Source organism: Arachis duranensis, chromosome 4 (assembly GCF_000817695.3).
Source record: "Arachis duranensis cultivar V14167 chromosome 4, aradu.V14167.gnm2.J7QH, whole genome shotgun sequence".
Classification (NCBI taxonomy): domain Eukaryota; kingdom Viridiplantae; phylum Streptophyta; class Magnoliopsida; order Fabales; family Fabaceae; genus Arachis; species Arachis duranensis.
This window is the reverse complement of record NC_029775.3, coordinates 88,448,825-88,459,954: the sequence shown is the minus strand read 5'-3', so window position 1 is coordinate 88,459,954 and position 11,130 is coordinate 88,448,825. Positions and strand designations below refer to the sequence as shown.

Genomic DNA, 11,130 nt, shown 5'->3' with positions numbered 1-11,130 from the left:
GGATACAAAGTATCTTGATGAGAAGAGAAACATATATCATATTACCCATAATTCTATTTATTCAATTATTGTGCTCTCTGCTCTGACATGCTGCTTACTGAAAAGATAATCAAATACTAAACTTGATATAGTCATTTAAAGCAACATTTATTGCTATCAATGTTTACGCGACGCGACAAGCAATGCAAGTTATATATTATCTTGTGGTGCAAATAAAGTATTCAGTGTTAGTTACTAGTGTTAATATGACTTCAAGTTTGGTTACTAATTATCTTAAAGAATAAAGGTTTATTTATCATGTTATGTGTTTTAAACCTAAATTTTTAACGTATTTATTTTATATTTATTAAATAAAAATATTTAAAATTTGTTACTAGTGATAAGCTTATTATGTACTTATAAAATATATGTTAGCTAAATTTAAAAAATAATGTATTATGATTTATGAAGATGAAAGTGAATCTAAATATATTAATTATGTCATGTACATATTAATTAAGTAGAAAATTTACTATATAGAACTAACTGAAGCTGAGCCAATAATTTAATAGGTAAGTTGCTTATATTTCTTATTTTAGTCAAATGTTGAACACTTAGATATTCAATTTTCTCGTGCCATGAACTAATGCTTTGGATTTAAGAAAAAGACTATTAAATTAAGTGAATAAAAAAGTTGTGTTCACCTGGTGAATAAGCATGAGAATAACAGCTGAATCACGAAAAGCATTCTTTGGGAGAAGAGAGAAAGCATTGGAATGGTTAAGAAGCTCATCACCAAAAGCCCAATAAACAGCAGCAGCTGAAGGAATCGTTAATGTGAAAACATACAATGTAGCCAACAAGTATATGTACTTGAACTTCTGTGGCTTCCACATCGCATGCATAATCTCTCTGCACGCAACACATCCAAAATATTAATTATTCACTTTTCTCTCAATTTCTACAAATTCATCTTACAAGGCTGTAATTAGAGGACTAACAGAATTTATTATTTTTATTATTAATTTTAGTTATTAATTTAATTTTTATAATCTAATAATTTAACAATATATATTTTTAACCTATATTTGTAAATATTAATGATTAACTACTAACTAAAAATAATAAATTCTGCTAATTCCTATAACATTCCTCGTTAATTAATATCCGGTCATTTTTAACTTTTTTTTACTTGCTATATATCAATTCAGACAATTGGGACCTGTACAAAATTATTGAGCCATTACTATTTCCATTTAATTACTAGTAACGGTCACTTTAATAAAATTTGTAGACTATACATATTCAAATGTTTGGATGTACATTATGGTCAAGTATGACGCTAATGTTTAGGTGATATTTCAATTTCTGAAATTTATAGCTATTATGAGTGGATACAGAGAGTTTTTTTTAATTAATTAGAAAAATTAAGGGGAGAGAGGAAAGAAAAAGACCATTCAATGTAGTAATTTTTTTAGAGGAGACATTTGTTTAATTACATCTTAACATGATAATATTCTAAGACACTGTGTGTCACTATTGAAATAGTTTCAATACTGTCCTTTTTATTAATTATTAATTAATGATTGAGTACCGGAGATTAACAAAGCAAAATGTATGTTATGATTGAAGACAATAATAATGGCACATGTAAGTCTTGCTTGGAAGCTATGAATGGTTCATGGAACCTAATCAAACATGCATGTAGCTGACATCATATGCAAATATTATTATATAATTATATAAAATTATACTTACTATATACTAGTATAATAAGGCAAAGACTATACTTCATTATCAATTCATCATGTGACAATGTATAAGTCTACATTGACCCTATATGGCCTATAACTATATATGATAATATGGAGAATAATAATGCTAGGGAAGAAAACAAAAGGGGAAAAAGGAATGGGATAAGATAGAATATATAGGACAGCATACTATGTTGGTGAAAAATGAAAAGAAAAAAAAAAGAAAGAAAAGAAGGATAGTGTAAATTAAATTAGTAACTTACACAGTAACTGCATGTCCACCAAAGGTGTAGAGTATGTTGGTGGCTCCGGTGAAGTACAGTACTAGCTTCGTTGGACCTGAATGTGTCACATTTTCTACCTAAAACATTATTCCAAATACCAATTATTAATATCTGGTTTCCTTTGAATAAAATATTTGAGGGTAGGTTATGCTTAGGTACTAGGTAGATAAGTATATGTACCTGGCCATGAACAAGAGCAGCAATAGCTAAATACCAAGCGGTGTAAGTGGTCATTCCAAGTCCAAGAAAAGACCAAATACGGTAATTATGGAAAGAAGGAATGAAGACAGTGGTAGCACAACAAGCTCCAAATATGTAAGTCCAAGTCCTCTTGTCCAATTTGTCATTTATGTAGTATATGTTACTGTCATCAAAATATTCATTATTTATTTATTGTTTGCATTTTGAGGAGGAGGAATAAAACCATGTGAAATAACAATAATAATCCCAAGATGAAGATTTTTTTGCAGAAGAAATTGTGTTTGATTACCTTGCACATGCTATAAGCTGTATCACTGATCCAAAGAGGAGGAAAGTACAATTGAAGGCTAACCCCAATGCTTTCCAATATTTGCCTAGCAACCCATCAAGAACTTCGAACCACTGATACAATCATCCAATTAAGGTGTAAATTTTATTAAAAAATTATTTTATTTAATATATAGGAAATATAAACTTTTCTTTGATTAATATTCTTGCTAACAATTTTTATATCTTCATGTACCATATATTGAAATAAAAACAAAATACAAATTGTCTCTCTATTTGTTCTAACTTTTAGAGACATTATTTTTATCGCTAATTCTATACCAATAAATAAGTCTTTGTTTGCAGAAAATGAAAAAAGAAATATATTTAATTTTTACTTTAAAAAATTAACAAAAATAAAATGATGTAATAACTATTCAACCATCTATCAAATTTTTTTTCTTTGTTATTTTTTCTTTCCACCGCAGACAATGGATATTGTCATTTTTTTTATAATATCATTTTTCTTTAAGAAAAATATATAAATAATATAAAAAAGTTACATGCAAAAGTGATATATCAAAAATAAAAATATCATTACAATTTTTTACCGTAATATACACTTTATTTTATATGGCTAATCCTATAGAGTTAACTCATATTTAATTTCAGTCTAATTTATTTTTTATAATAAATTTTAAATTTTTCTTTTAACCGATGAGATACTATTTTTTAAACACCATAACAATCATGGTTCTATATATCAAAATGTTTCTAATTAAAATAAAAGAATAGTGTTGGTATGGATAGAGAGCGATAGAATAGGAGGGAAAGTGAAATACCTGAATGACATGGTTCTTGAAATTAACGTTTTCCTTTTCCTTTCTGGAGCGATATTCGACATAAAGGACACTAATGAGATATGCAGTCCAACTTCCCATGATGCCGTAGAACACCTGAAGCACTATTCCTGATACCATCCCCAATTGCGAGAATGAATATGGCAGTGTCAACAGCACTTGAGCCACCTATCATTTTAACCAAACACTGTTAATCATTTTTCTGAACATTATTTATAATAAAAAAAGTTTCATGATTTTCTTATTCCATTTTTCATAAAATAAATGTTTTAAAATTATTAACATTTTTAGTCTTGTAACATGATATTTCTTAGTTGAGTTAATACTTAGAATGGTCCTTGAATTTGCCGTCGTATTTTAATGTGTTCCTGAATTTATAATTGTTTTAAATTTATTCTTCATCTTAACAATACGGAATAATGATGTGATTGGATAGAAACCACGCTAAAAGCTACGCTACACTGGTAAAATGTTGCCGTTTTATTTTTAGCGCTCAAATAGAACATAAACGACACCCTTTAGGGTATTTTGAGGAATTTTAACTTCAACATATTAAAACCACTTTATGTTCTATTTGCGCACAAAAAATGAAACAACAATGTTTTATCTCCGTCTATCTAACTACGTTATCATTTCGTCTTCGAAAAATATTTTATGGGCCACTATTGATAAATTCAGGGTCTAATTTAAGACAATTTTAAGTTTAAAGATAATACTGAGATTCAATTGTAAGTTCAAATATCACTTTTAATATTAACTCTTCTTAATTTAACTCTAATTTTTTATGTAGTTATTTAAAACTTATTATCATGTGTAAGTAAAGTGTGACCATGTGAGTCACGTCAAGAAGTCATATTTAGAAAAAAAAAATATGTTTGTACTATTATCTTTTTCATAGAAAAAAAAATCTGTATAAAAATGAGACATATAATATACATATTTAGTTAAATGGAAAAAGACATTTTAGATTTTACCAAGTTCGGTTAAGTGAAAAAGTTAGTGGAGAGAGTTTTAACAGAGGCAAAAGTGGGACTAAAAAAACAAAAAACATCCTATCAAAATTTTAAAGTGCCTACCCATTTGGAACTATATCCAAAAGAAGCATATTATTTTTACAGCTTAAATTCATAATCTTAAAATTGACAGAGACAATTAATTATTACTCATAGAATAATTATGAAAAAAATACACAAAAGATTGTTTGAAAATGAAGCATAAAGGTAAAAGGTATAGACTATAGAGTGATGTATGAGTTTGACCTGGTTAGAGGCACAGCTGAACCATGCATCCCAAACAGAGCCACCATGCCAAAGGAAGCTCTTAACACTGAACATGGACTGGTTTTCTTGTTGATCATTATTCTGTTCTTCATTCTCTACTTCGCTCATGTTGCTCACTATTGCTTCCTCTCCTTGTTTCTGTCTCATCATTATTAAAACCTGGTTTCTGGATCTGTATCACAAAATGAAAAAGAAAAGGGACATGATCAAATCAAAACACCACCCCAGATTCTGAAAAGCCTTGTAAACCAGTTAGGACTCTGCCACACAAATCCAGAAGAGGAAAAGTGGAGAAGAAGTAAAAGAAAGAATTTAAACAAAAAAACAAGAACCCAAGATGGGTTCAACTTTCCACTTACCTCAACTAGTTTTTGAAAATGTCTCTTTCTCCAAAAGGGTGATGGAATAGAACACCCTTTGAAGAAAGATCAACCTCTCTCTCTCTCTCTTATTCAATGCCTTTCAATAAGAACAGTGTTTAATTAATTAATCATATTGATGCTAATGAAATACACTAATACCTGCGGAGAATTATGTAATTCTTGGATATGCTTTAAAAGCAATGAAAATTGATTAAACACTGCTGTTAATTACTACGACTACTGCTCTATGAAAAACCGTGTGGAGCTTCAGAACTCAGAAAAAGCAAAAGCTATTTATAAGAAAACTCACTCACCAACACTTTAATGCAATCCCACCGATTTGTGTATTATTGTCAGAGAGAAAATGGCAGAACCAGACGGTGCGGCGAGAAGCCGCAAAAGCAGGCAACAAAGAAAGAAAAAAACACTGAAACAGCGTTTCAAACTTGTCTTGTTTTCTTTCTCTCACATACACACTGACTTCAGAGTACTCTCATCAACTATATATAAATAAATAAAAAGGACCCTTTTACATTACTCTGCGTCCCTTCTAAGTTCTAAGTAGTAAGTAGTATTTCAAATAAATAATTAAATAACAAAGATGAATGAATGTGGTCATGTGGAGATTCCTTCTTTTAACTTTTTTTTTTAACGGAAAAATATGGGGGAAAAAACTCAATAGATCAGAGAAGGAAAAAGCAGATAAGGGAAAAACACCTTGAACTTGAAGGTATACTATATAATATGTAATATATGTTACCTGAAAGAATATTTATAAATGATGGTGGTTGTATTATTATTCTACTTCAGATTTGAAGCCTTTAATTTTCTTCTCTTTTTGTTTTGGCTATTTAATATGGAGAGAGTGGAAGAGAGGGATGGAATGAAAGGCTTCTATTTATGATTCGGTTCTTGTGTGAACAAGTTATAATAATACAGGATTTAGAAGTTTCGTTCTGATTTTTATGTGAAAGCCAATAAGCCACTGTTTTATAGGCCAAAAAGGTGCCTAAACGGCTAAGATTATGTGCTAACGTTTTTACTACAGATAATTTAGTATAGGATCTCGCTAGGGAGTCAATGGACTATTTGTACAATGTGTACAATGGACTATTAAGTTACAAAATAAACATCCTCCATATAGAAACAATGGACTACTATTTCTGACATAAAGCATTTTTTTTTTACTTTTAAAGGATATAATTTTTATTTAAGTTAATTACGACTAGTATTAAATGTTATTAGACTATTCTTTTATTTAATAATAAAAATTTACGTACAATTGTAATATTTTTTATAAAGTTACTATTTAAAAATTATATTTGACATATTTAATTAAATTATTATCTAATTTTTTTTAAATGATCAGTTTTATTGTGAAAGTAAAATTGGCTTACTAAAAGGATAAGGTTCTCTCAACGGTCAATTAATAGTATATTCTTATATTTATAGAAGTGTGTATTTCAATATTAATGTGATGGAATTTTGTTGAAAAAAAATTCTGAAAGTGTATATTATTCTCGAGCCCGATCTAATGTAAGTTCCAATTTTATGCATTCCTTGCTTAGTTTGTTTTGACTTTTGAGATTCCTAAACATTTTGTCTCTTAGGTTATCATTTAGACAAGTTAGTGCTATAAGCTACACCTTGTTATTATGGCAAGGGCAAGCCACTTGTGCCTTGTGCTTTAGATAAGAAAATTTTATTATTATGACTCGTGAAAAAGGACAAAAATAAGTTATACATAGCCTTGTACGTTTTTCTTTTTTCTTTTTGGGCATGAGTTATTAATCTTTAGAGTGTGAGTTGATGTCTTGCATTTTAATCCCCAGTTAATAGCTATACAACATTCATTTGTTACAATTATGCCCGATAGAATAAAGATCAGATAGAGCCATCCCACCATATTATGCCCAAATGATGGCTAATTTTTTTCTATATGAAAATAGTGTCTTAGCTGAAAATGGATATTTTAGTGTCATTACAGGTGAGACACTATAAATAGAGCAGGCCTAACATATAGGGAGTGTGTTGAGTCAGCACGTAAAAAATGTGTTGGACACGTATTTAGTTTAAAGCCAACACACAAAAAGTATATTGCACACGTGGTGAACAGTCAGCTAACATATAGAGTACGTGTTGAATACACGTCACGTGGTGATTTGATATTATTTCAACACGTGGTCTGTATGTTGGGTATTCTGTTTATAAAAAGCAAAATTCGTTACTATTTTACTTTATTGCAAGAGAGATATTTTAGTGTATTGTTGGTGTGATGGAGCGTAATAAAAATATAGTGGTGTACTACAACGGTATATACAAAATACACATGAGGGGATGAGTTTTGCGTGTGAGAATCTATTTTCGTTTGTGGTTCTATGCACTATAACATTCGCGGAAGTACAGTATGGTCTCTATCAAAGCATAGAGAGTAATATTTTAAAGAGGGTGAGTAATATTCTAAACAGGAGTCCCATTATCATATTTGGTGGTCTAATATAGTTTGATATTATGCCGATCATTTGCAAAGCAAATATTTAGCGTATGTTTCATATTCACCAGCAGACTCAGGTGCAATAGCCAAAGATTGAGTTGTATGTTGAGTTTGAACATATAATTGCGGATGGAATCAACATGACTCGGACATGAAAGATGACAGAGTTGAAGTGTACGAAGGAATAAATAGTGATAGCGAAGAGGACTTCAAAGCTACCGACTAAGCCGGTGACAAGGACGAGGATAGTGATGGGGAGGTGAGGCAGTCATGAAAAATGTAGTGGTTGCACCCACAGTCAGTCAACCCATGGACCGTCTACCTTTTATGATTAGCTTGGATCTTAGCGTGCATGCATGCACCTGAATTTTTCAAATATGCGAACATAGCTAGGTACATGAGAAGTAAGCAATACGTTTTTCTTAATTTGTATTTTGGATGGATCGATGAGTGACAATTTATTTTTTCTGTTGGTGCTCTGATCCTAAGGACGAGGAGTTTTGAATTGGAATAGAATATAGTTCTAAAAAGTTGGTCATCGCGGCAATTCAAATTTATACTATGTCTAAAGGAGTCGATTAAAGTGTTTATGAGTCCGAGCCGTAGACGTTCTATGCTAAATGTAAGACGTATGGTCATGGGTGCAATTGGCTTATCCAAGCCAGCTTGACACGGAAGAAAGGTTGTTGGGAAATACAGAGATACAATAGGAGGCACACGTACTACATGAGAACGATTTCACACGATCACTCAGAGTTGGACTCAAACACAGATGTGGAGGTTATAAGGCCATTGGTTGAATTCGATCCATCCATAAAGGTGAAATCTATATTTGCGGAAGTTCAGTCAATGTTCAACTATACCATTAATTATCGAAAGGCTTGGTTGACAAAATAGAAGTCGATAGCCAAAATTTTTTATGGTTGAAAAGAATCTTACCAAGCTTTTGCCATTGTGGTTCTCGGTAATGGCTCAAAAGATGCCTAGCTCAATTGTCCAAATAGAAACACGACCCTGTATAATGAGAGTGAAGAGGTGGATAGTGTCAAGATATTTCATCGGGTACTTGGGAGTTCAATCCATGCATTAGATCTTTTTAGCATTGCAAGCTGTTGGTTCAGGTTGACGGTACACACCTTTACGAAAAAATACAAAAGTACCCTTAAAAGGGTTTTCTATGAAGAAAGCTTTTCACAGCAAGTAAAACAGAGGAAGAAAAAATGTGAATCTGTAAAATTGATTATTAGAATTGAAGCCAACCCTTTACACAAGTGTTCTCAGATTTATATAAACACATGCCTTATCACTTAGCAGCTAGGTTACACTTTCTTGACTTTTCTTGAGCTCATATTGAGCTTGTTTTACAATACTACCCTTAACCACCCCCCCCCGCCCCCGCAAACTCGAGTGAGGCCTCTGAATCACTCGAAGTTTGTCCTTCAACCTCTGAAAAGCAGTCACTGAGAGGGGCTTTATTAATATATCAGTTACCTATTCGTTCCCTGGAATGTGGACCACATGGAGAGATTTGGACTTTAGCTTCTCTCTAATAATTTGAACATCAAGTTGAAAATGCTTGGTACGATTATGCAGCACTGGATTTGCTGTGAGTGACACGGTGCTGAGGTTATCACAGAAAATAGTGGGGACTGTTTTGAGAGGAATCATCAATTCAGCAAGTGAATTTGTTAACCAGACCAACTCCCCTTCACAGGCAGCTAGACTCCTGAATTCTGCCTCCGTTGAGCTTCTACTGATCGTGGTCTGCTTCCTGCAACACCAAGTGATCAAATTAGGCCCTAAGAAAATACAATAACCTGTTACAAACCTTCGATCCTCCAAGTCTGCTGCTCAATCTGCATCAGTAAACCCATAAAGCCTATAATCTGTGCTTGGATGGATCAAAATTCCATGCTCTTTTGTGCCTTGTAGATACCTTAGCAGCCTCTTTATTGCCTTCCAATGAGCAAGAAAAGGACATTGCATAAATTGACTTATCTTGCTTACTGCAAAAGATATGTCTGGCCGTGTGATACACAAGTATTGCAATGTTCCTACCATACTTCTATATAGTTTTGCGTCATCAAACTTCTCATAACCACTGGACAGCAATTGTAAGGATGAAACCATAGGTGTAAGCATTGGGCTTACTTCCCCATGCCTATTTTAGATAACAAATCAATTATATACTTGGTTTGGGATAGATGAAGTTGACCTTGAGATTTTTAACCTCTATTCCTAAAAAATAACTTAGCTCCCCTAGATCTTTTAGAGAGAAAACTTTATCTAACTGCTGTATCATGTTAGCTATGTCACTATTATGGTTACCAGTGATAATGATGTCATCTACATAACATAAAATGTACATCACCGAATCTGGTTTATGTCTAATAAAAAGAGACGAGTCTGACTTAGAACTGCAGAAACCAAATGAGTTTAGTGTTGTACTTAATTTATCAAACCATTCCCTAGGTGCTTGTTTTAAACCATATAGAGATTTATTTAATTTACACACATATGAATACGAGTTTATTTCAAAACCAATTGGTTGATGCATATAGATAGTTTGATAAAGGTCACCATTTAAAAATGCATTGTTAAAATCAAATTAACGAATTATCCAGTTATGTGATAAAGCAATGCATAGAATAAGTCTCACAGTTGTCGGTCTAATCACCGGACTAAACACTTGTTCAAAATCAAAGTCTTCAGATTGGTGAAAGCCTTGGGCAACCAATCTGGCTTTGTACTTCTGAACAGTACCATCTGGCTAACTTTTAATAGCAAAAACCCACTTACACCCAATGATTTTGGCATTGGGTGGTGTTGGAACTAAGGTCCAAGTTTTGGTTCTCATCAAGGCATTAAATTCCTCATTTATGGCATTGTGCCAATGTGAAAATTTTAAAGCAACAGCTGCAAATTTTGGGGGTTGATCAAAATAGTTATTAGTTAAAGTAGTTATTGTTGTTAAAATTTTTAGTCTTGATGAACCAGTTTTGGACCTTGTTAACATAGGGTGAGAATTTTGCATATTAGAAGAAGTGATAGAGGTATGAGTATGATTATGTTGAGATTCAGTTTCCAATGATGGAAGCTGACTCTCTATACCTGTGTTGAGTTCCTTTAAAGATGGTGGGACAATAATATAGGCAGGATCATCAGTGATTGGTTGTGTTAGGAATGAATTGAATTCCTGTCCATGATGCTGAGAGAGGTGACTTGTTGTAGGAGGAGGTGGTTTCACAGTAGTGGCAGTTGATTTATGAAACAAGGCAGGACCTTCAGTGTGATGATGTTGAGCAGAATTAAGAGCTGAACCTGCATTATCAACTAGAAACAACTGTGTAAATGAAAATTTAGATTCATCAAATATCACATGCCTAGTAATATAAATTTTTCCACTTTGTGACAAGCATTTATAGCCTTTGAAGTTAGGTGCATAGCCTAGAAAGATACATTTAAGAGATATGTGTTCTAATTTATGTTTGTTATAAGGTCGAATGTATGGATAACAACTACTACCAAATATTCTAAAGAGAGTGTAATCTGGTTTTTTGCCAAATAATTTTTCATATGGAGACAAATTCGATAGAACCTGAGTTGGGTTCGTTTAATTAAATATGTTGAAGTGAGGATAGCTTCATCC

At 32.1% G+C, this 11,130-nt stretch overlaps 1 protein-coding gene across 4 annotated transcripts in view; it reads right to left on the bottom strand.

Annotated features, from left to right (window-relative positions):
• LOC107484857 (auxin transporter-like protein 4) overlaps positions 1-5,915 on the bottom strand; it is an 8,750-nt gene extending 2,835 nt beyond the window's left edge. The window contains exons 1-7 of one of the 4 annotated variants that reach the window (XM_016105404.3): positions 5,748-5,915; positions 4,605-4,797; positions 3,328-3,513; positions 2,508-2,620; positions 2,198-2,381; positions 1,997-2,094; positions 684-891 (exon numbers count right to left, since the gene is read on the bottom strand). In XM_016105404.3, the coding sequence (XP_015960890.1) occupies positions 684-891; positions 1,997-2,094; positions 2,198-2,381; positions 2,508-2,620; positions 3,328-3,513; positions 4,605-4,775 (960 nt within the window). In that variant the 5' untranslated portion in view covers positions 4,776-4,797; positions 5,748-5,915. Of the gene's footprint in view, positions 1-683; positions 892-1,996; positions 2,095-2,197; positions 2,382-2,507; positions 2,621-3,327; positions 3,514-4,604; positions 4,798-5,146; positions 5,269-5,301; positions 5,641-5,747 lie in introns of those variants that run through there. The other 3 variants (XM_052261185.1, XM_016105403.3, XM_016105405.3) reach the window with 3 other exon arrangements.
• Positions 5,916-11,130: the final 5,215 nt, after the last annotated feature.